Source organism: Anomaloglossus baeobatrachus, chromosome 6 (assembly GCF_048569485.1).
Source record: "Anomaloglossus baeobatrachus isolate aAnoBae1 chromosome 6, aAnoBae1.hap1, whole genome shotgun sequence".
In the NCBI taxonomy this organism is placed as follows: Eukaryota; Metazoa; Chordata; class Amphibia; order Anura; family Aromobatidae; genus Anomaloglossus; species Anomaloglossus baeobatrachus.
Window position 1 is genome coordinate 15,467,472 of NC_134358.1, and position 24,597 is coordinate 15,492,068.

At 57.1% G+C, this 24,597-nt stretch overlaps 1 protein-coding gene across 2 annotated transcripts; it reads right to left on the bottom strand.

Moving 5' to 3' along the window:
• Positions 1-1,059: 1,059 nt before the first annotated feature.
• Positions 1,060-23,347, bottom strand: MAPK15 (mitogen-activated protein kinase 15). Of its 2 annotated transcripts, XM_075316048.1 has the most exons (15): positions 23,242-23,347; positions 14,735-14,869; positions 12,924-13,022; positions 12,805-12,834; positions 12,156-12,246; positions 11,919-12,049; positions 10,728-10,891; positions 10,514-10,653; positions 9,622-9,679; positions 9,367-9,504; positions 9,157-9,262; positions 8,637-8,904; positions 8,461-8,546; positions 2,134-2,298; positions 1,060-1,532 (listed from the first exon to the last, which is right to left on the bottom strand). In XM_075316048.1, the coding sequence occupies exons 2-15, from the start codon at positions 14,801-14,803 to the stop codon at positions 1,326-1,328; spliced, it is 1,752 nt and encodes a 583-aa protein (XP_075172163.1). In that variant the 5' UTR covers positions 14,804-14,869; positions 23,242-23,347; the 3' UTR covers positions 1,060-1,325. The 2 variants fall into 2 exon arrangements, with proteins under 2 accessions (XP_075172163.1, XP_075172164.1); XM_075316049.1 differs by lacking the exon at positions 23,242-23,347 and having other exon boundaries at positions 14,735-14,923.
• Positions 23,348-24,597: the final 1,250 nt, after the last annotated feature.

Here is a 24,597-nt window from a genome sequence, read left to right on the forward strand (position 1 = left end):
ACAATGCCAAGCGTCTGCTGGAGAGGTGTAAAGCTCATCATCACTGGACTATGGGGAGCTGCACACAGTAATATCATCATGCACAATGCCAAGCGTCTGCTGGAGAGGTGTAAAGCTCATCATCACTGGACTATGGGAAGCTGCACACAGTAATATCATCATGCACAATGCCACGTGTCTGCTGGAGAGGTGTAAAGCTCGTCATCACTGGACTATGGGGAGCTGCACACAGTAATATCATCATGCACAATGCCAAGCGTCTGCTGGAGAGGTGTAAAGCTCGTCATCACTGGACTATGGGGAGCTGCACACAGTAATACCATCATACACAATGCCAAGCGTCTGCTGGAGAGGTGTAAAGCTCATCATCACTGGACTATGGGGAGCTGCACATAGTAATATCATCATGCACAATGCCAAGCGTCTGCTGGAGAGGTGTAAAGCTCATCATCACTGGACTATGGGGAGCTGCACACAGTGATATCATCATACACAATGCCAAGCGTCTGCTGGAGAGGTGTAAAGCTCATCATCACTGGACTGTGGGGAGCTGCACACAGTAATATCATCATGCACAATGCCAAGCGTCTGCTGGAGAGGTGTAAAGCTCGTCATCCCTGGCGTGAATGCGTGCCCGGGCAGGATTACCCCTCCAGTCTGATGATGGAGGACCCTGGGATTAGCAGATTACAGGAGAGCCGCACTTCTCGAAATACATGGTGCACCTTTGGGCCACCAATTGGGAATTGGCGCTTTCCTTTTCCGGTATTACTGCCCTTGTGCTCAGTCAGCCCTGTACACACACGGGGTGGAGGACCTCGAGCATCTCCCCCAGCCTGGACCTCAGCCCCAGCAGACCCCCCATAATCCTGTGGAGTTTTCCTGGATAGCGAGGACTGTTCTAGGCACAGGAGATCTCCAGATTACCCCGGCTGTGGAGGAGATGTCCCCTGAGCTCGTGGGTATCGGGGGGCACATATTTTGGTCGTATTGGTGCGTAGTGTGAGGTTTGCAGATCTTTCATCGTATGGAGAATCAGAGAATCAGACCACACAAGACTGAATAAATAATCACCTCTATTATCAGTAGAAAACAGGGTCCGGTGTGAGGCGCAGGGTGACACCTCGACCTCACCGCCGTGACCGCCCCCCGGGCCGGAGTATGTACAAGGCACATAGTTCTGAGAGGACGCAAGACCAGATCCCCACATGGGAGAAGGCACTAATACAGCCACTGATGAGGAAGACCCCCACTCCCCACAGTACAGTACGTGGCCCCTTGAGGATAGGGCCAAACACAGCCAGTTGTTGATTCATGGGCTCGGGTCACTTGTCCGCCGGTGACGCTGCACTGTGGAGCGGCAAATTCTGCAGCGCCGATTTACTGATGGTTCCATACGCCTGTGTGTAGCTGTGCAGTGAAGCTTTGGGGTCCCCCGCTGTGCTCACATTGGAGGCCCCCTGAAAAATCTTCTTACTGAACTTTGGGGCAGGTCTTACTTCACGGGTCTGCACCGCTGGAGTGCGCTGGTTCTGGAGGAGACAGAAAGTCCAGGTCACAGCGCTTGTAATCACAGTAGTACCCGTATCAAGGAGACCTTCGTCCCCCACCACTATCCCCGGGACAGAGGAGACCTCCGTCCCCCACCACTGTCCCCGGTACAGAGGGGACCTCCGTCCCCCACCACTATCCCTGGTACAGAGGAGACCTCCATCACCACCACTATCCCTGGTACAGAAGAGACCTCCGTCCCCCACCACTATCCCCGGTACAGAAGAGACCTCCGTCCCCCACCACTATCCCCGGTACAGTGGGGACCTCCGTCCCCCACTACTATTCCCGGGACAGAAGAGACCTCCGTCCCCCACCACTATCCCCGGTACAGAGGGGACCTCCATTACCACCACTATCCCCAGTACAGAGAAGACCTCCATTACCACCACTATCCCCGGTACAGAGGGATCCTCCATTACCACCAGAATCCCCGATACGGGGAAATCTCTGTCAGCACCATAATCCCTGTTACAGAGGGGACCTCCGTCTCCACTACTATCCCCGGTACAGAGTAGGCCCAGTCCCCACCAGCCACTTTTCTTTATGCTCCTCTGTTCCAGTATTTCCAGTCCTACTTACCAGTCTGGCGCTGATGGCGGCTACGCTCACTGTGGTGGTGGGCACTGTTTCCTTCCGAGTGAGAGGGTTATTGGGGGCCGCTGCCCTCGCCTGCTGCGTCAGTGAGAAGGAGCGGGTCCTTGTGACAGGAGCAGTTTTTCCTCGAGGCTCCTGACCTTTGTTAACCTTGTGGAGAAATCAGGAGTCAGGTATTTTATGTACGAGAAGCAGCAACATCGGAGAGGCCTTAGATGCCTCCACCACGACGAGACGCTGCAACCTCCCACAGCAGAGGCGCTATGTACCAGAATCAGAACTGCCCCATCAGGGATAAGGAAGATGGGAGCTTCCGCGCACCTTACTGAAAGGGGGAGCAGGAGAGGAGCGTCCTTGCACTTTACCGAGAAGGGGAGCAGGATCAGAGTTGCCATGCACCCTGCCAGAAGGGGGGGGGAGCAGTAATGGAGCTTTTGCACACCTTGCCGGGAGGGTGACCAGGATCGGAGCTTCCGCACCCATGCCAGACCTTCCGCGCAGCTCATCGGGGGGGAGCAGAATTGGAGCTTCCACGCACCTTGCCGGGAGGGTAAGCAGCAGAGTTGCCGTGCACCTTGCCGGAAGGGGGGAGCAGTGTCGGAGCTTTTGCACACCTTGCCGGGAGGGCGAGCAGGATCGGTGTGGTGCTTCCACGAATCTTGCCAAGAGGGGGGGAGCAGGATCGGAGCTTTCGCACACGTTGCCAAACCTTCCGCACACCTCATCGGGGGAGAAAAGGAGCTTCCGCACACCTTGCCAGGAGGGGGAGCAAGATTACAGTTGCCATACACCTTGCCAGGATGGGGAGTAGCATCAGAGCTTTTGCGCACCTAATCGGAGGATAGGGGCTTCCTTGCATCTTGCCAAGAGGGAAGAGCAAGGTCAGACTTCCGCTTACCTTGCCAAGAGGGGGTAACAAGATTGGACTTCCACTCACCTTGCCAGGAGGGGGAAGCAAAATCGGAGTATTTGTGCACCTTGCCGGGGGGGGGGGTTGAGCAGGACCGGAACTTCCGCGCACCTTGCCAGGAGGGGGGGCAGTATCAGAGCTGCTGCGCACCTTTGCCAAAAGGGGGAGCAGGATCGGAGCTTCAGCACACCATGCTGGGAGGGAGGAGCAGGATCGGAGCTTCCGCGCACCTTGCCGGGAGGGGGGGGGGGCGAACAGGATCGGAGTTCAGAACACCTTGCCAGGAGGAGGAGCAGGATCGGAGCCTCAGCACACCTTGCCAGGAGGAGGAGCAGGATCGGAGTTCAGTACACCTTGCCAGGAGGGGGAGCAGTATCAGAGCTGCTGCGCACCTTTGCCAAAAGGGGGAGCAGGATCGGAGCTTCAGCACACCATGCTGGGAGGGAGGAGCAGGATCGGAGGAGCTTCTGCGCACCTTGCCGGGGGGGGGCGAACAGGATCGGAGTTCAGCACACCTTGCCAGGAGAGGGAGCAGGATCGGAGCTTCTGCGCAACTCACCAGGGGGGGGGGGGAGCAGAATTTGAGCTTCCATGCACTTTGTCAGGGGGTGGAGCAGGATCGGAGCTCCGTGCATTTTGCAGGGGGGGGGCACAATCGGAGAGTCAGTGCCACTTTCCTGGAGGGGGAGCTTGTGGGGTATGGCCAGATACCGCTGCTGTGCACCTTAATGGCACCTTTAGGTAGGCTGTGCGCTATACAATGTTAACCCAGTTATTAACCCCTTAACGACCTTGGACGTACTGAGTACGTCATGGTGACATGGTGCTAAAGGACCCATGACGTACTCAGTACGTCCTGGCGAAATCGCGGTCCCGGAGCCCCGGGGAGTGAAATTTATTTACTTAAACGGTGGATTCGGGAAGGAGGGGACCTCTGCCTGACGTCAGGAGGGGTGGTGCCTCCTCCCCGAACCTACAGAGGCTGTGATTGGCTGACGAACGCCGCTCAGCCAATTACAGCCACTGTAATGTTCCAGCCATTGAAAATGGCTGGAACATTGAAATCCAGCCCTGATCAGTGCTGCTGTAGCACTGGCCATTGGCTGGAGCTGGGTGATCGATGCTTCACCCGCCCCCAGCTCTGATTGGAGAGACCGGTCTTGTGACCGCTCTCTCCAATCAATGTGGATCTGCGGCCTGTGACCGTCCCTGGAAGCCGAGGAGAGCGGTAAGTTGTTGTCCCCCGCCGCCCGCCCCTGTCCCCGATCGCCCCGCCGCCCGCCCCTGTCCCCGCCGCTGCTCCCGCTTCACCGCCGCTGTCTCCGATCGCCCCGCCGCTGCTCCCGCTTCACCGCCGCTGTCTCCGATCGCCCCGCCGCTGCTCCCGCCGCTGTCTCCGATCGCCCCGCCGCTGCTGCCGCTTCACCGCTGTCCCCGCCGCCATGCTCCCGATGCACCGCTGTCTCCGCCGCCGCTCCCGATCCACCGCCGTCCCCGCCGCCATGCTCCCGCTGCACCGCTGTCTCCGCCGCCGCTCCCGATCCACCGCCGTCCCCGCCGCCATGCTCCCGCTGCACCGCTGTCTCCGCCGCCGCTCCCGATCCACCGCCGTCCCCGCCGCCATGCTCCCGCTGCACCGCTGTCTCCGCCGCCGCTCCCGATCCACCGCCGTCCCCGCCGCCATGCTCCCGCTGCACCGCCGTCCCCGCCGCCATGCTCCCGCTGCACCGCCGTCCCCGCCGCCATGCTCCCGCTGCACCGCTGTCTCCGCCGCCGCTCCCGATCCACCGCCGTCCCCGCCGCCATGCTCCCGCTGCACCGCTGTCTCCGCCGCCGCTCCCGATCCACCGACGTCCCCGCCGCCATGCTCCCGCTGCACCGCTGTCTCCGCCGCCGCTCCCGATCCACCGACGTCCCCGCCGCCATGCTCCCGCTGCACCGCTGTCTCCGCCGCCGCTCCCGATCCACCGCCGTCCCCGCCGCCATGCTCCCGCTGCACCGCTGTCTCCGCCGCCGCTCCCGATCCACCGCCGTCCCCGCCGCCATGCTCCCGATCCACCGCCGTCCCCGCCGCCGCTCCCGATCCACCGCCGTCCCCGCCGCCGCTCCCGATCCACCGCCGTCCCCGCCGCCATGCTCGCCACTGTCCCCGCCGCCGTCGCACCCACCTTTTTCAGCCGCTGCTGCCCCCGATCGGCGGCGGCCGCCGCCTCCTTCATCGGCTGCCCCTTCTCCATCGCCACACCACCTATCCCTCCATGTGCTGCAAGCCACCCTCCCCCCACGTGGGGGGAGGGTGGCTGGCTTGCAGCACATGTGGGGGGAGGGTGGCTGGCTTGCAGCACATGTGGGGGGAGGGAGGGGGGCTTGCAGCACATGTGGGGGGAGGGAGGGGGGCTTGCAGCACATGTAGGGGGAGGGAGGGGGGCTTGCAGCACATGTAGGGGGAGGGAGGGGGGCTTGCAGCACATGTGGGGGGAGGGTGGCTGGCTTGCAGCACATGTGGGGGGAGGGTGGCTGGCTTGCAGCACATGTGCTGCAAGCCACCCTCCCCCTACATGTGCTGCAAGCCACCCTCCCCCTACATGTGCTGCAAGCCAGCCACCCTCCCCCTACATGTGCTGCAAGCCCCCCTCCCTCCCCCTACATGTGCTGCAAGCCCCCCTCCCTCCCCCTACATGTGCTGCAAGCCCCCCTCCCTCCCCCTACATGTGCTGCAAGCCCCCCTCCCTTCCCCTACATGTGCCATCTCTCTCTCCCATCAGACTCTGCCCCCCTCCCCGATCTGCTGCCTGCTCTCTCCCATTTTCCATCTACTGCCCCCTCTCACCCTCCTCGATCTGTTGCCTCCTTCATCTGCTGCCTCTTCTGTCTGCTGCCTCTTCTGTCTGCTGTGATCCTGCTGCCTAGATCCATCCTGTAAGGTAGGTATCCCCATCTCACCCCCCCCCATCCTCTGCCGCTCCTCCATCCGCTGCGCCATTTCCCATCCATCCGCTGCGCCATTTCCCATCATCCATCCGCTGCGCCCTTTCCCATCCTCTGCCGCTCCTCCATCCGCTGCGCCCTTTCTCATCTGCCGCCCCGCCCTCTCGCATCGCATTATCCAGCGCAGTTGCTCGCTTCCAGACTGCAGTGGATGATGCGATGCGAGACTCGTGCATTGCTCTCACGTTTGGCACTGGTCTTGGCAGGCGCTCATTTTTTTTTTTTTTTTCTACTGATGTCTGTATTTTTTATTTCGCCAAACTAATTTTTTTTGTATGGGGGGGGGTCTAGTTTCCAAAATGGGATCACATGTGGGGGAGCTCCATTGTTTAGGCACCTCAGGGGGTCTCCAAATGAAACATGGCGTCTGCTAATAATTCCAATCAATTTTACTGTGAAATGGCGCTCCTTCTCTTCTGAGCCCCGCCGTACGCCCAAACAATTGATTTCCACCACATATGAGGTATCGTCGTACTCAGGAGAAATTGCACAATACATTTTATGGTGCATTTTTTCCTGATACCCTTGTGGAAAAAAAGCTACCTGTTTGAAAAAACAATTTTGTGGTAAAAAAAATAAAATATTTTCACGGCTCAACATTACAAACGTTTGTGAAGCCTCCAGGGGTTCAAAGTGCTCCCTAAACAGCTAGATAAATTCCATGAGGGGTCTAGTTTCCAAAATGGGGTCAATTGTGGGGGAGCTCCATTGTTTAGGCACTTCAGGGGGTCTCCAAACGCAACATAGCGTCCGCTAATAATTCCAACCAATTTTGCTGTGAAATGGCGCTCCTTGCCTTCCGAGTCCTGCCGTGCGCCCAAACATTTGATTTCCACCACATATGGGGTATCTGCGTACTCAGGAGAAAATGCACAATACATTTTATGGTGCATTTTTTCCTGATACCCTTGTGATAAAAAAAGCTACCTGGTTGAAGCAACAGTTTTGTGGTAAAAAAAAAAATTTTTTCTTTTCACGGCTCAACGTTATAAACTTCTGTGAAGCCCCCAGGGGTTCAAAGTGCACATAAAACATCTAGAAAAAATATTTGAGGGCTCTAGTTTCCAAAATGGGGTAACTTATGGGGGAGCTCCATTGTTTAGGCACCTCGGGGAGTCTTCAAACCCGACATGGCGTCCGCTAATGAGTGCAGCTAATTTTGCACTCAAAAATTCAAATGGCGCTCCTTGCCTTCCGAGTCCTGCCGTGTGCCCAAACATTTGATTTCCACCACATATGGGGTATCTGCGTACTCAGGAGAAAATGCACAATACATTTTATGGTGCATTTTTTCCTGATACCCTTGTGATAAAAAAAGCTACCTGGTTGAAGCAACAGTTTTGTGGTAAAAAAAAAATTTTTTCTTTTCACGGCTCAACGTTATAAATTTCTGTGAAGCCACCAGGGGTTCAAAGTGCACATCAAACATCTAGAAAAAATATTTGAGGGCTCTAGTTTCCAAAATGGGGTCACTTATGGGGGAGCTCCATTGTTTAGGCACCTCGGGGAGTCTTCAAACCCGACATGGCGTCCGCTAATGAGTGCAGCTAATTTTGCACTCAAAAATTCAAATGGCGCTCCTTGCCTTCCGAGTCCTGCTGTGTGCCCAAACATTTGATTTCCACCACATATGGGGTATCTGCGTACTCAGGAGAAAATGCACGATACATTTTATGATGCATTTTTCCTGATACCCTTGTGAAAATACTAATTTTTATGGCTAAAGTAACATTTTTGTGTTAAAAAAGTAAAATTTTCATTTTTTTGTCTACATTGCTTTGGTTGCTGTGAAGCTCCTAAAGGGTTAATAAACTTCTTGGATGTGGTTTTGAGCAGAGTGAGGGGTGCAGATTTTAGAATTGGGTCACTTTTGGGTATTTTCTGTCGCCTAGGTTTCTCAAATCACTCCAAATGTGATGTGGTACCTAAAAAATTTTTTTTTGTAAATTTTGTTGGAAAAATGAGAAATTGGTGATGAACTTTGAACCCTTCTAACTTCCTAACGGAATTTTTTTTTTTTTCAAAAATTGCGCTGGTGTAAAGTAGACATGTGGGAAATGTTATTTAGTAACTTTTTTGTGTGACATATCTCTCAGATTTATGGGCATAAAATTTCAAATTTTGAAAATTGCAAAATTTTCAAAATTTTCGCCAAATTTCCGAAATTTTCACAAATAAACGCAAAACATATCGGCCTAAATTTACCACTGACATGAAGTACAATATGTCACGAAAAAACAATCTCAGAATCGCCAGGATCCGTTGAAGTGTTCCAGAGTTATAACCTGTCAAAGTGACACTGGTCAAAATTGCAAAAAATGGCCGGGTCTTTAAGGTGAAAACAGGCTGGGGGCTGAAGGGGTTAATAAGTGGCATCGGCTATTATCTGTTGACGCTGTGAACACTCGTCTTACCCCCTGGGTGGTTGTGGTGGGCTCCTGGATTTGCCGACTTCCTGATCTTTTTTGGTGGGGAACCCCTCGCCAATGTCCGGATCCCGCTAAAGGAGAAAACAAGTCTTACATTATGAAGGCTAAGGAAATAACGACATTCTGCGTCAAGACAGTGATGCCCGGGGGACACTACATACACTGGCTGACGCTGTGGTTGATGGGGTTATACATAGGTGACTTAGGTTTCGGGTTCTGGGTACAGCCATCAATTTTTGGTGGTGTGGATTCACAGGTAACGGGTTTCACGGGAGCCACAGAGACATGGCTGGTGCTCGATACAGGGGGTGACGCGTCCTTCGTCTGTGGACATCCAGCATCCTGGGGATTTTTGGCCCCGGGTTCAGCGCTTTCTTTAAGGGTCTCTCTTTTCTGCCTCCGAGCATTGATCTTCCTTTCAAGAATCATCTAGAGGACAGAAGTAAGGAGGTGACAAGAGGCTGGCGGAGGACAGCGAAGCCCTGCACCGAGTCCACCCAAAGGGCAGAGGGGAGGACTCTAATGGTGTGGAGAAAGCCTCAGTGGCATCTGGAGGTAATTCAAGACCGGAAAGAAGACCCACGACGTGGCACGGTGACCAGCATCGGCTCCAGGACCTGGGCTCGTCATTAGCCCCTCATGGGAATATTGTCCCCCCCCCCATTAATATGTGACCTTCACCTCATACAACTTGTTCCGGTATTCGGCGACAGATAACTGAATGTCGTCATCGAGGGGGAGAATGACATCGTAGTCCAGCGCCGGCTCTCGAGCCGCAGAGTGAAATCTGAACAACAGATGAAGGCATAAACGTGGCTGTGACTTACATTACAGGAGCTATAGGACAAGGCGGGGGCTGAACACAGGGGTCCGCACAAAAATAACACAAACCTGCGCACATACGGGTGCTCCAGGGCCTCCTCCGCCGTCAACCTTTTGTCAGGGTTGAAGACGAGCAGCTTTGTCATTAGGTCAACGGCATCTGAGGGACAACTCGGGGGCAACAGCTCCGGGAGCGGGATCTTCTGCCTGCAGATGACATGACAGGTCCTAACCTCTCTTCATGTCACAAACATGCCACGAACACGAGTATACAGCTCAGCGCCAGGGACATGCCGTAGCGGTCAGTCATAGCCTGCCACTTACCGGGCGTTCATCCGGCTGACGACCGATGCTCCGTAATCTGACTTTATAGCCAAGATATCTGCAGAAAGCGAAAATCGTCACAAAGCAGGAAAAGCTGCAACCAGGTGATACAGGCGGCACACCCACCCCGCAGACACGGGGGGCAAACCAAGCAATGGCTGCCCACTCAGCAGACACGGGCAGCACGCCAACCGGACAAGGGCGGCACACGCAGCAGATACTGGCGGTTCACCTGTGATCAGCAGACACGGGTGGCACACATAGCAGACATGGGGGGCAAACCAAGCAATGGCTGCCCACTCAGCAGACACGGGCAGCACGCCAACCGGACAAGGGCGGCACACGCAGCAGATACTGGCGGTTCACCTGTGATCAGCAGACACGGGTGGCACACATAGCAGACATGGGGGGCAAACCAAGCAATGGCTGTGATCAGCAGACACCGGGCGGCTCACCTGTGATCAACAGACACGGGGCGACTGACCTGTGATCAGCAGACACGGGCGGCTCACCTGTGATCAGCAGACACGGGCGGCTCACCTGTGATCAGCAGACACGGGCGGCTCACCTGTGATCAGCAGACACGGGCGGCTCACCTGTGATCAGCAGACACGGGCGGCTCACCTGTGGATCAGCAGACACGGGCGGCTCACCTGTGATCAGCAGACACGGGCGGCTCACCTGTGATCAGCAGACACGGGCGGGCTCACCTGTGATCAGCAAACACCGGGCGGCTCACCTGTGATCAGCAGACACGGGCGGCTCACCTGTGATCAGCAGACATGGGCGGCTAACCTGTGATCAGCAGACACGGGCGGCTAACCTGCAGGCAGCAGACCCCCCATACGTTGGTGGTACGCCCTTCCCCAGCACACACAGGCAGCACACCCACCTTCCTGTGATGGAGCGGGGATGACGCTCATGATGCGCTCGATCTGGTTGATGGTGGAGGTTCCTGGGAAGAGTGGTTTGCCCAGCAGCATCTCAGCAAGGATACAGCCCACACTCCACATGTCCACACCCTTTGTGTACCTGTAGCAGATCAAGGTGGGCAGTGAGTGGCAGGACAGGGGGGCACGGCCCGCTCACTGCATTCCCTCACATACCTGTGAGATGCCAGTAATATCTCGGGAGCGCGGTACCAGCGTGTGGCCACGTACTCTGTCAGTGCTGGGTTCCCAGAATCCTCCTGGATCTGATACAGCGAGCGCGCCAGGCCAAAGTCGCACAGCTTCACCAGGCAGTCCGCATCCAGCAGGATATTAGAAGGCTGCGGGCACAGAGCGACCCGATAAATGATGCCAAGCACAAACTCCTCACCCCGAGGCAATATGTCCACCGCGGGGCACTTACACCAATAAATGACACCGCAGCAGGACTCTCATCCCAGGGAGCTGACCATATACACCAAACAATGACGCCTGCCCTGGCCATTGACCCCTCGATGAATAACGCCCATCCTGGCACTGACCCCTCAATGAATAACGCCCATCCTGGCATTGACCCCTCAATGCATGACGCCCACCCCAGCACTGACCCCTCGATGAATGACGCCCACCCCGGCACTGACCCCTCAATGAATGACGCCCACCCCGGCACTGACCCCTCAATGAATGACGCCCACCCCGGCACTGACCCCTCAATGAATGACGCCCACCCCGGCACTGACCCCTCAATGAATGACGCCCACCCCGGCACTGACCCCTCAATGAATGACGCACACCCCGGCACTGACCTCTCAATGAATGACGCCCACCCCGGCACTGACCCCTCAATGAATGACGCCCACCCCGGCACTGACCCCTCAATGAATGACGCCCACCCCGGCACTGACCTCTCAATGAATGACGCCCACCCCGGCACTGACCCCTCAATGAATGACGCCCACCCCGGCACTGACCCCTCAATGAATGACGCCCACCCCGGCACTGACCCCTCAATGAATGACGCCCACCCCGGCACTGACCTCTCAATGAATGACGCCCACCCCGGCACTGACCTCTCAATGAATGACGCCCACCCCGGCACTGACCCCTCAATGAATGACGCCCACCCCGGCACTGACCTCTCAATGAATGACGCCCACCCCGGCACTGACCTCTCAATGAATGACGCCCACCCCGGCATTGACCCCTCAATGAATGACGCCTGCCCGGACACTGACCCCTCAATGAATGACGCCTGCCCGGACACTGACCCCTCGATGAATGACGCATGCCCGGACACTGACCCCCTCGATGAATGACGCCTGCCCGGACACTGACCCCTCGATGAATGACGCCTGCCTGGGTACCCACCTTCTGGTCTCGGTGGATGACATTGCCGGAGTGCAGGAACTTGGTGGCCTTTAGAAGTTGGTACAGTATGTATCTCATGTGCACGTCCTTCAGGAGACTGCCCTTCTTAATCACTGCGTGAAGGTCGGTCTCTGGGGGAAGGGGGACACCATGAGGCACAAGGTATATGAACCCCATCACTACAGACCTAGACCCCCATATCTCACACCTCAGTACATATAATGAGGGGGGCATTACCCATATACTCGAACACCAGGTAGATATCTTTGTCATTTTGAGCTCGAATGACGTTCAGCAACTTGATGACGTTTGGATGTTCCCCGAACTCCTAAGAGTACAGAACAGATCACATGATCACGTGATCGGGGTGTCAAGAGTGATGTCACATCCTATACCAGAGCCTGAAGAGGATCACATCATTGGGCTGTCAGCAGTGAGGTCATGTCCTATCTGGAGATGATCACATGATGGGGGCGTCAGCAGTGATGTCATGTCCTATACTGGGCCCTGGAGATGATCACATGATCGGGCGTCAGCAGTGATGTCATGTCCTATCTGGAGATGATCACATGATGGGGCGTCAGCAGTGATGTCATGTCCTATCTGGAGATGACCACATGATCGGGGCGTCAGCAGTGATGTCATGTCCTATCTGGAGATGACCACATGATCGGGGCGTGAGCAGTGATGTCATGTCCTATCTGGAGATGATCACATGATGGGGGCGTCAGCAGTGATGTTATATCCGGTACTGGCCCCCAGAGATGATCAGGTGATCGGGGGTTCAGTCGTGATGCCACTTCCGTACAGAGTACACAGAATATACATGTCTTGTGTGGCCTACACGAATGAGGAGACTTCCATATCTGATGGTCACACGACTCACCTGAAGAAACATGATTTCCCGGAAGGTTCTCTGTAAAGAGAGGGGAAGACAATAAATGAGGCACAAATGTCCGCAGAACTTCCTGTCCCCACACCATGTCACACACATCGATTCCTCACCTGAGCATCTGTCCGGTTTCTAAAGGCATCAAAAATTTTCTTTACAGCCACAATTTCTCCTGATTTGCGGTCGATTGCTTTCCAGACAATACCGTACGCCTGCAGGAAGAAGCATCAACAGGTCAGAACGCGCCTGAGGGCAGCCATAAGAGAGTGTGCCTGCGGGGGAAGAAGCATCAACAGGCCAGAGCACGCCCGAGGGCTGCGGTAAGAGAGTGCGCCGGCTGTATGAAGCATCAACAGGCCAGAGCGCGCCTGAGGGCAGCCATAAGAGAGTGTGCCTGCGGGGGAAGAAGCATCAACAGGCCAGAGCGCGCCCGAGGGCTGCGGTAAGAGAGTGCGCCGGCTGTATGAAGCATCAACAGGCCAGAGCGCGCCTGAGGGCAGCCATAAGAGAGTGTGCCTGCGGGGGAAGAAGCATCAACAGGCCAGAGCGCGCCTGAGGGCAGCCGAAAGAGTGTGCCTGCGGGGGAAGAAGCATCAACAGGCCAGAGCGCGCCTGAGGGCAGCCATAAGAGAGTGTGCCTGCGGGGGAAGAAGCATCAACAGGCCAGAGCACGCCCGAGGGCTGCGGTAAGAGAGTGCGCCGGCTGTATGAAGCATCAACAGGCCAGAGCGCGCCTGAGGGCAGCCATAAGAGAGTGTGCCTGCGGGGGAAGAAGCATCAACAGGCCAGAGCGCGCCCGAGGGCTGCGGTAAGAGAGTGCGCCGGCTGTATGAAGCATCAACAGGCCAGAGCGCGCCTGAGGGCAGCCATAAGAGAGTGTGCCTGCGGGGGAAGAAGCATCAACAGGCCAGAGCGCGCCTGAGGGCAGCCGAAAGAGTGTGCCTGCGGGGGAAGAAGCATCAACAGGCCAGAGCGCGCCTGAGGGCAGCCATAAGAGAGTGTGCCTGCGGGGGAAGAAGCATCAACAGGCCAGAGCGCGCCCGAGGGCTGCGGTAAGAGAGTGCGCCGGCTGTATGAAGCATCATCAGATCAGAGTGCGCCTGCGGGAAGAAGCATCAACAGGTCAGAGTGTGCCTGAGGGCAGCCATAAGAGAGTGTGCCTGTGGGGAAGAAGCATCAACAGGCCAGAGCACGCCCAAGGACAGCGGTAAGAGAGTGCGCCGACTATACGAAGCATCATCAGATCAGAGTGCACCTGCGGAAGGAAGCATCAACAGGTCAGAGCGCGGCTGACAGCAGCAGTAAGAGAGTGTTCCTGCTGTAAGAAGCATCCACAGGTCAGAGCGTGCCCGAGGACAGCCGTAAGAGAGTGCGCATGGAAGTAGAAGCATCACCAGGTCAGAGTGCGCCTGAGGGCAGTCATAAGAGAGTGCCTGCTGGAAGAAGCATCACCAGATCAGGGCACACCCAAGGGTAGCAGTAAATTGAGCCTGCAGGAAGAAGCCTCCATAAGTCAGAGCGCGCCTGAAGGTGGCCGTAAGAGAGTGCGCCTGCAAGAAGAAGTATCAACAGGTCTGAGAATGCCGAGGGCAGTCATAAGAGAGTGCACCTGTGGAAAGAAGCCATCACCAAGTCATAGGGGACCTGAGGGCAGCCATAAAAGAGCGCTCTTGTAGGAAGAAGCAATCACCAGGTCAGAGCGTGCCTGAGGGCACCCATAAGAGAGTGCGCCTGTGGGAAGAAGCCATCACCGTGAGACATCACGCCTGCTGGAAGACGCATCACCAGGTCACAGCGCATCAGTGGCATGAAGCAGCCATGAGTGAGACTATGCTCACAGAATGAATTGTAGAGAAACGAGAGCACACAGAGGCTACACATTAAGGACACATATATATGGGCACACGTTCCCACTGGCGCTCACCCCCTTCCCGAGCCGTTTCTTGATGTCGTACTTCTGGGAGATGTGCTCCTCCACCTCTGGGACGCTCATGGTGTTCCCTCCACCATCACCTTCAGCAGCTGCAGGCGGCACGGGAGGAGCAGCGTCCGGAGGGTCCTGTGCACACAGCGCAGAAATTACACCCAGGACACCAAGAAGAAAAGCACATCACCAACTATAGCGGAGGGAAGGAAACAGTCAGCAGGACCAAGACCCAACCACGTGCTCCAGGCTGAACTCTGTACAGTGTATCACAGAAGTGAGTACACCCCTCAGATTTGTGTAAATGTTTTCTTATCTCTTCCCCTGGGACAGCGCTGCAGATCTGACCCTGTGATACAATGTACAGTGTCAGTGTGCAGCTTGTATAACAGTTGTAAACCGCTGCCAACAGAAGTGAGTACACCCCTAAGTGACAATCGTCCAATTTATGCCCAATGATCCATTTTTCCTCCTCGGTGTCATGTGACTCATTAGTGTTACAAGGTCTCAGATGTGAATGGGGATCCGGTGTGTTACATTTAGTGTTATCTCTCACACACTCTCTCATACTGGTCACTGGAAGTTCAGCATGGCTCCTCATGACGAATAATTCTCTGAGGATCTGAAAAAAAGAATTGCGCTGGGTAAAGCTATATGAAGATTGTCACCACCATGACCCTGAGCGGCAGCATGGTTGCCAAGACCATACAGCGGTATAACAAGACAGGTGAGGACAAAGACAAGTGTGTCCTGCCTACAGTCATGCATGGTGGTGGTGGGGTCTTGGTTTGGGGGCTGCATGAGTGCTGCCGGCTGTGAGGATTACAGGTCATTGAGGGAACCATGAATGGCAACATGTCCTGTGACATACTGAAGCAGAGCAGGATCCCCTCTCTTCATATTCCAACTTAACGACCCCAAACACCTCCAAGACCACCACTACCTCACTACAGAAACTGAGGGGAAAGGTGCTGGACTGGCCGAGCATCTCCAGACTTAAACTCTATGGAGCGTCTGTGGGGCCTCCTCAAACGTAAGGTGGAGGAGTGCAAGGTCTATGACATCCACCAGCTCCGGGATGTCATCATGGAGGATGGAAGAGGATCCAGAGGCTGCTGTGAAGATCTAGAGACCTCCAGGCCCAAGAAAAGTTAAGGCCGTGCTGGAAAATAATGGAAACCACACAAAATATTCACACCAAAGGCACAATGTGGTCATTCTCACTTATGGGGTGTACTCACTTCTGTTGCCAACAGTTTAGACATTAATGATTGTGATAAGTTATTCACACTTGTTATACGAGTTGCGCACTGACACTGCACATTGTATCACAGGGTCAGGGATGTCTCCCAGATATAAGAAAATATTTACACAAATGTGAGGGGTGTACTCACTTCTGTGATATACTGTATAAGGAGGTGTGTCTCGCTCTCTACGTCTCTCCCTCCCCCAGTCTCTATCTGTCTCTCCCTCTGTCTTTCCCGCCATCTTTTCCCCTCCAAATCTCTCTCTCCCTCCCACTCTGTTTCCCTCCACCTTTCTACCTTCATCTCTCTGTGACTCACTCGCTCTTCCCCCATCTCCTCTGTCTCTCTCTCTCCCTTATCTCTGTCCATCTCTCTCTCTACCTTTTCTTCTTCCTTCGTCGCCCTCTGCCTCTCTCTGCATCTCTCTCTTCCTCCCTCCGTCTCTCTCTCCGTCTCCAACTCCGCCTCATTTTGTCTGTCTCTCTCTTTCTCCCCGTCTCCCTCTCCTTTCCTCTGACTCCCTTCCTGTTTCCCTCTCCCTTCCTCTGTCTCCGTCTTCCTTTCTCTGTTTCCCTTTCCCTCTTTGTCTCCCTCTCCCTTCCTCCGCCTCCCTCTCCCTTCCTCCGTCTCCCTCTCCCTTCCTCCGTCTCCCTCTCCCTTCCTCCGCCTCCCTCTCCCTTCCTCCGCCTCCCTCTCCCTTCCTCCGCCTCCCTCTCCCTTCCTCCGTCTCCCTCTCCCTTCCTCCGTCTCCCTCTCCCTTCCTCCGTCTCCCTCTCCCTTCCTCCGTCTCCCTCTCCCTTCCTCAGTCTCCCTCTCCCTTCCTCCGTCTCCCTCTCCCTTCCTCCGTCTCCCTCTCCCTTCCTCAGTCTCCCTCTCCCTTCCTCAGTCTCCCTCTCCTTTCCTCCGCCTCCCTCTCCCTTCCTCCGTCTCCCTCTCCCTCCGTCTTCCTCTCCCTCCGCCTCCCTCTCCCTTCCTCCGTCTCCCTCTCCCTTCCTCCGCCTCCCTCTGCCTTCCTCCGCCTCCCTCTGCCTTCCTCCGCCTCCCTCCGCCTTCCTCCGCCTCCGTCTCCCTTCCTCCGTCTCCCTCTCCCTTCCTCCGACTCCCTCTCCCTTCCTCCGCCTCCCTCTCCCTTCCTCCGTCTCCCTCTCCCTTCCTCCGCCTCCCTCTCCCTTCCTCCGTCTCCCTCTCCCTTCCTCCGCCTCCCTCTGCCTTCCTCCGCCTCCCTCTGCCTTCCTCCGCCTTCCTCCGCCTCCCTCCGCGTTCCTCCGCCTCCCTCTCCCTTCCTCCGTCTCCCTTCCTCCGTCTCCCTCTCCCTTCCTCCGACTCCCTCTCCCTTCCTCCGACTCCCTCTCCCTTCCTCCGACTCCCTCTCCCTTCCTCCGACTCCCTCTCCCTTCCTCCGACTCCCTCTCCCTTCCTCCGCCTCCCTCTCCCTTCCTCCGCCTCCCTCTCCCTTTCTCCGTCTCCCTCTCCCTTCCTCCGTCTCCCTCTCCCTTCCTCCGTCTCCCTTCCTCCGTCTCCCTCTCCCTTCCTCCGTCTCCCTCTCCCTTCCTCAGTCTCCCTCTCCCTTCCTCCGCCTCCCTCTCCCTTCCTCCGTCTCCCTCTCCCTTCCTCCGTCTCCCTCTCCCTCCGCCTCCGTCTCCCTCTCCCTCCGCCTCCCTCTCCCTTCCTCCGTCTCCCTCTCCCTTCCTCCGCCTCCCTCTGCCTTCCTCCGACTCCCTCTGCCTTCCTCCGACTCCCTCTGCCTTCCTCCGACTCCCTCTCCCTTCCTCCGACTCCCTCTCCCTTCCTCCGACTCCCTCTCCCTTCCTCCGACTCCCTCTCCCTTCCTCCGACTCCCTCTCCCTTCCTCCGACTCCCTCTCCCTTCCTCCGTCTCCCTCTCCCTTCCTCCGTCTCCCTCTCCCTTCCTCAGTCTCCCTCTCCCTTCCTCAGTCTCCCTCTCCCTTCCTCCGCCTCCCTCTCCCTTCCTCCGTCTCCCTCTCCCTCCGCCTCCCTCTCCCTTCCTCCGTCTCCCTCTCCCTTCCTCCGCCTCCCTCTGCCTTCCTCCGCCTCCCTCTGCCTTCCTCCGCCTCCCTCTGCCTTCCTCCGCCTCCCTCTGCCTTCCTCCGCCTCCCTCTGCCTTCCTCCGCCTCCCTCTCCCTTCCTCCGCCTCCCTCTCCCTTCCTCCGTCTCCCTCTCCCTTCCTCCGTCTCCCTCTCCCTTCCTCCGTCTCCCTCTCCCTTCCTCCGACTCCCTCTCCCTTCCTCCGACTCCCTCTCCCTTCCTCCGACTCCCTCTCCCTTCCTCCGACTCCCTCTCCCTTCCTCCGACTCCCTCTCCCTTCCTCCGACTCCCTCTCCCTTCCTCCGTCTCCCTCTCCCTTCCTCCGCCTCCCTCTCCCTTCCTCCGCCTCCCTCTCCCTTCCTCCGCCTCCCTCTCCCTTCCTCCGTCTCCCTCTCCCTTCCTCCGTCTCCCTCTCCCTTCCTCCGTCTCCCTCTCCCTTTCTCCGCCTCCCTCTCCCTTCCTCCGCCTCCCTCTCCCTTCCTCCGTCTCCCTCTCCCTTCCTCCGTCTCCCTCTCCCTTCCTCCGCCTCCCTTCCTCCGCCTCCCAATCCCTTCCTACGCCTCCCTCTCCCTTCCTCCGTCTCCCTCTCCCTTCCTCCGTCTCCCTCTCCCTTCCTCCGTCTCCCTCTCCCTTCCTCCGCCTCCCAATCCCTTCCTCCGCCTCCCAATCCCTTCCTCCGCCTCCCAATCCCTTCCTCCGCCTCCCTCTCCCTTCCTCCGTCTCCCTCTCCCTTCCTCCGTCTCCCTCTCCCTTCCTCCGTCTCCCTCTCCCTTCCTCCGCCTCCCTCTCCCTTCCTCCGCCTCCCTCTCCATTCCTCCCTCTCCCTCTCCCTTCCTCCGTCTCCCTCTCCCTTCCTCCGTCTCCCTCTCCCTTCCTCCGTCTCCCTCTCCCTTCCTCCGTCTCCCTCTCCATTCCTCCCTCTCCCTCTCCCTTCCTCCGCCTCCCTCTCCCTTCCTCCGTCTCCCTCTCCCTTCCTCCGTCTCCCTCTCCCTTCCTCCGCCTCCCTTCCTCCGCCTCCCAATCCCTTCCTACGCCTCCCTCTCCCTTCCTCCGTCTCCCTCTCCCTTCCTCCGTCTCCCTCTCCCTTCCTCCACCTCCCAATCCCTTCCTCCGCCTCCCAATCCCTTCCTCCGCCTCCCAATCCCTTCCTCCGCCTCCCTCTCCCTTCCTCCGTCTCCCTCTCCCTTCCTCCGTCTCCCTCTCCCTTCCTCCGTCTCCCTCTCCCTTCCTCCGTCTCCCTCTCCCTTCCTCCGTCTCCCTCTCCCTTCCTCCGCCTCCCTCTCCATTCCTCCCTCTCCCTTCCTCGGTCTCCCTCTCCCTTCCTCCGCCTCCCTTTCCCTTCCTCCGCCTCCCTCTCCCTTCCTCCGCCTCCCTCTCCCTTCCTCCGCCTCCCTCTCCCTTCCTCCGCCTCCCTCTCCCTTCCTCCGTCTCCCTCTCCCTTCCTCCGCCTCCCTCTCCCTTCCTCCGCCTCCCTCTCCCTTCCTCCGTCTCCCTCTCCCTTCCTCCGCCTCCCTCTCCTTTCCTCCGCCTCCCTCTCCCTTCCTCCGCCTCCCTCTCCCTTCCTCCGCCTCCCTCTCCCTTCCTCCGTCTCCCTCTCCCTTCCTCCGTCTCCCTCTCCCTTCCTCCGTCTCCCTCTCCCTTCCTCCGTCTCCCTCTCCCTTCCTCCGTCTCCCTTCTGCTGTCTCCCTATCTCTGTCTCACTCACTCTCCTTCCCTCTCTCTCTCCTGCTTTTCTCTTTCTATCTTTCTCTTTCCCTCCGTTTTTCTCTCTTTTCATCTCTCACTCTCTCCTCCCGTCTCTCTCCCTCCCTCCGTGTTACTCTCTCCCGCTGTCACTATTTCTATAGTTCTCTCCCTCCATCTCGCTCTCTCTCTCTGTCTCCCTCACTGTATGTCTCTCTCTCTTCCCCTCTCTGTCTCACCCTCTGTCGCTCTCTCTCTCCATCTATCTCTCTCTCTCCTTCCATCTCTCTCCCTCACTCTGTCTCTCCGTTTCTCTTGCACTCCGTTCTTCTTCCTATCTCTCCCGTCATCTATCACCGTCTCCTTCACCCCACCTCTCTCGCCCTCTGTCTCTCCATCTCACCCTCTATATCTCTCCCTCGGTCTTTCTCTTTCCCTCCCTCTCTGTCCATCTCTCTCTCCCTGTGTTGTTCTTCCGTCTCTCTTCTCTCTTCTTCTTGTCTCGCTCTCTGTCCTCTTCCATCCACCTCTGTCTCTTTTTACCTCCGTCTCTGTCCATCTCCCTCCCTCCGTCTCTGACTATTTCCTCCTCCTCCTCTCCCTCTCCATTCTTCTACTTCGGTCTCTCTCCCCCTCTTTGTCTGTCTCATCCTGTGTCTCTCTTCCTCCATTCTTCTTCCGCCTTCTCTCTCCTCTTCTGTCTTCCTCTCTCTCTCCCTCAGTGTCTTTCCCCCTCTCCATCTTGTTCTCTCTCTTCGTTCTTTTTCTTCTGTCTCTCCCTTCATCTCACTCTGTCTCTCTCAGTCTCCCTCCGTTTTTCTTTCCATCTCTGTCCATTTCCTCCTCTGTCTCTCTCTCCCTCCTTCCGTTTCCTCCTCCACTTTCCCTGTCTCCCTCCGTCTCTCTACTTCTCTGTTCGTTTCCTCCTGTCTCTCTCCTCTTCTCTGTCAGTTTCCTCCTCCATCTCTCTCCCTCCATTCTTCTTCTGCAGTCTCTCTCCCCCTCTCCGTCCGTTTCCTCCTCAGTCTCGACCCCTCCATTCTTCTTCTTCTGTCTCGCTCTCCCTCTCTCCCAGTTTCCACCTCCGTCTTTCTCCCCCTCCGTTCTTCTTCTGCAGTCTCTTTCCCCCCTCTCTGTCTCTCTCCCCTTCTCTATCCGTTTCCTCCTCCGTCTCTCTCCCCCTCCATTCTTATTCTTCCGTCTCTCTCCCCCTCCCTGTCTCTCTCACCCTCTCTGTCTCTCCCTCCATTCTTCTTCTGTCTCTCTCCCCCTCCATTCTTCTTCTGTCTCTTTCCCCCTCCATTCTTCTTCTTCTGTCTCTCTCCCCCTCTCTCTGTCTCCCTCCCCCTCCATTCTTCTTCTTCTGTCTCTCTCCCCCTCTCTCTGTCTCCCTCCCCCTCCATTCTTCTTCTGTCTCTCTCCCCCTCCATTCTTCTTCTTCTGTCTCTCTCCCCCTCTCTCTGTCTCCCTCCCCCTCCATTCTTCTTCTGTCTCTCTCCCCCTCCATTCTTCTTCTTCTGTCTCTCTCCCCCTCTCTCTGTCTCTCCCCCCCCTCCATTCTTCTTCTTCTGTCTCTCTCCCCCTCTCTCTGTCTCTCTCCCCCTCAATTCTTCTTCTTCTTCTTCTGTCTCTCTCCCCCTCTCTCTGTCTCTCTCCCCCTCCATTCTTCTTCTTCTGTCTCTCTCCCCCTCTCTCTGTCTCTCTCCCCCTCAATTCTTCTTCTTCTTCTGTCTCTCTCCCCCTCTCTCTGTCTCTCTCCCCCTCCATTCTTCTTCTTCTTCTGTCTCTCTCCCCCTCTCTCTGTCTCTCTCCCCCTCCATTCTTCTTCTTCTTCTGTCTCTCTCCCCCTCTCTCTGTCTCTCTCCCCCTCCATTCTTCTTCTTCGTCTTCTTCTGTCTCTCTCCCCCTCCATTCTTCTTCTTCTGTCTCTCTCCCCCTCTCTCTGTCTCTCTCCCCCTCCATTCTTCTTCTTCTTCTGTCTCTCTCCCCCTCCATTCTTCTTCTGTCTCTCTCCCCCTCTCTCTGTCTCCCTCCCCCTCCATTCTTCTGTCTCTCTCCCCCTCTCTCTTTCTCTCTCCCCCTCCATTCTTCTTCTTCTGTCTCTCTCCCCCTCTCTCTGTCTCCCTCCCCCTCCATTCTTCTTCTTCTTCTGTCTCTCTCCCCCCTCTCTCTTTCTCTCTCCCCCTCCATTCTTCTTCTTCTGTCTCTCTCCCCCTCTCTCTGTCTCCCTCCCCCTCCATTCTTCTTCTTCTGTCTCTCTCCCCCTCTCTCTGTCTCCCTCCCCCTCCATTCTTCTTCTGTCTCCCTCCCCCTCCATTCTTCTTCTTCTGTCTCTCTCCCCCTCTCTCTGTCTCCCTCCCCCTCCATTCTTCTTCTGTCTCTCTCCCCCTCCATTCTTCTTCTTCTTCTGTCTCTCTCCCCCTCTCTCTGTCTCTCTCCCCCTCCATTCTTCTTCTTCTTCTGTCTCTCTCCCCCTCTCTCTGTCTCTCTCCCCCTCCATTCTTCTTCTTCTGTCTCTCTCCCCCTCTCTCTGTCTCTCTCCCCCTCTCTCTGTCTCTCTCCCCCTCCATTCTTCTTCTGTCTCCCTCCCCCTCCATTCTTCTTCTTCTGTCTCTCTCTCTCCCCCTCTCTCTGCCTCTCTCTGTCCATATCTCTCCCCCTCTCTCTGTCTCCCTCCCCCTCCATTCTTCTTCTTCTTCTGTCTCTCTCCCCCTCTCTCTTTCTCTCTCCCCCTCCATTCTTCTTCTTCTGTCTCTCTCCCCCTCTCTCTGTCTCCCTCCCCCTCCATTCTTCTTCTTCTGTCTCTCTCCCCCTCTCTCTGTCTCCCTCCCCCTCCATTCTTCTTCTTCTGTCTCTCTCCCCCTCTCTCTGTCTCCCTCCCCCTCCATTCTTCTTCTTCTGTCTCTCTCCCCCTCTCTCTGTCTCCCTCCCCCTCCATTCTTCTTCTTCTGTCTCTCTCCCCCTCTCTCTGTCTCTCTCCCCCTCCATTCTTCTTCTTCTTCTGTCTCTCTCCCCCTCTCTCTTTCTCTCTCCCCCTCCATTCTTCTTCTTCTGTCTCTCTCCCCCTCTCTCTGTCTCCCTCCCCCTCCATTCTTCTTCTTCTTCTGTCTCTCTCCCCCTCTCTCTGTCTCCCTCCCCCTCCATTCTTCTTCTTCTGTCTCTCTCCCCCTCTCTCTGTCTCTCTCCCCCTCTCTCTGTCTCTCTCCCCCTCCATTCTTCTTCTTCTGTCTCTCTCTCTCCCCCTCTCTCTGCCTCTCTCTGTCCATATCTCTCCCCCTCTCTGTCCGTGTCCTCCTCCGTCTCTCTCCCTCCATTCTTCTTCTTCCATCTCTTTCTCTCTCTCCCTCCATTATTTTTCTTCCATCTCTCCCTCCGTTTCCTCCTCCGTCTGCTCCTCTGTCCCTTTCTCTCCCTCCGTCTCTCTCTACTTCTCTGTCCCTGTGCTCCTCCGTCTCTCCCTCCGTTCTTCTTCTCCCCTATCTCCCTTCACTCTCCGTCCGTCTCTTATTCTCCCTCCGTCTCTCGTACATACCTCGGTTCAGTCTCCGGTCCGGGGGGCCGCGGTGGCTGCTGGGACAGTCACGGAAATGAAGCTGTTGTCCGTTGTTGTCATAGTAACCATCACCAGCTGCTGAACACTGCGCATGCGCTCTTCTGAATCTTCTGTATCTACGACTATATCGGCAAAAGACTGTGGGCGGAGACACCACGTGATCACTGTCATCCAATGATAACTCAGTAAATGGGGAGGTGTACCCATATGATTAAATTCACTCGTAATGTACGGAGAAGAGGAGGAGTCTATGTTACATATTCATGAGCAGGAGGAGCTTCACTGCATATTAATTAGGAGGTTAATATGACTGCGGCTCCTGGCGCCGGTGCTGTAGATAGTACTGGGCTGCGGATTTGTTCGCGTCTGGTCCTATCGTCCTGCAATCATTCCCACTTGCGCTCAGTCTGGTCACCACACGGTGTAAACTACCCCCCCCCCCCCCTCCTTCCGGCTCCTCACTCAGTGTCCCTCGTCACCACACGGGCTCCCCCCCCCCCCCCTCCGGCTCCTCACACGGTCTCCCTCCCCCCCCCCCCTCCGGCTCCTCACACAGTGTCCCCCGCCACCGCACGGGCTTCCCTGGCTCCCCACACGGTCACCCCCCCCCCCTCCGGCTCCCCACACGGTCACCCCCCGGCTCCCCACATGGTCACCCTCCCCCCCCCCTCCGGCTCCCCACACGGTCCCCCCCCCCTCCGGCTCCCCACACGGTCTCCCTTCCTTCCCCCCCCTCTGGCTCCCCTCACGGCCTCCCTCCTCCCCCCCTCCGGCTCCCCACTTGGTCTCCTTTCTCCCCCCTCCGGCTCCCCACTTGGTCTCCCTTACCCCCCCCCTCCGGCTCCCCATACGGTCTCCCTTACCCCCCCTCCGGCTCCCCATACGGTCTCCCTTCCCCCCCTCCGACTCCTCACACGGTCTCCCTCCCCCCCCATGCGGCTCCTCACACGGTCCCCCTTCCCCCCCATGCGGCTCCTCACACGGTCCCCCTTCCCCCCCATGCGGCTCCTCACACGGTCCCCCTTCCCCCCCATGCGGCTCCTCACACGGTCCCCCCTTCCCCCCCATGCGGCTCCTCACACGGTCCCCCTTCCCCCCATCCGGCTCCTCACACGGTCCCCCTTCCCCCCATCCGGCTCCTCACACGGTCTCCCTCCCCCCCCTCCGGCTCCTCACACGGTCTCCCTCCCCCCCCCTCCGGCTCCCACACGGTCTCCCTTCCCCCCCTTCAGCTCCCACATGGTCTCCCTTCCCCCCCCCCCCCTCCGGCTCCCACACGGTCTCCCTCCCCCCCCCTCCGGCTCCCACACGGTCTCCCTCCCCCCCCCCTCCGGC

Bases quoted from the DNA above. Each gene is read 5' to 3' on its own strand.
- MAPK15 (XM_075316048.1), bottom strand. From the start codon at position 14,803: ATGAGCGTCCCAGAGGTGGAGGAGCACATCTCCCAGAAGTACGACATC. The intron at 2,299-8,460 runs GTAAGACGAGTG...TTTCTCCACAAG, and splicing joins CCACCACAACCACCCAGGGG to GTTAACAAAGGTCAGGAGCC. The intron at 1,533-2,133 runs GTAAGTAGGACT...TGTCTCCTCCAG, and splicing joins CCGCCATCAGCGCCAGACTG to AACCAGCGCACTCCAGCGGT.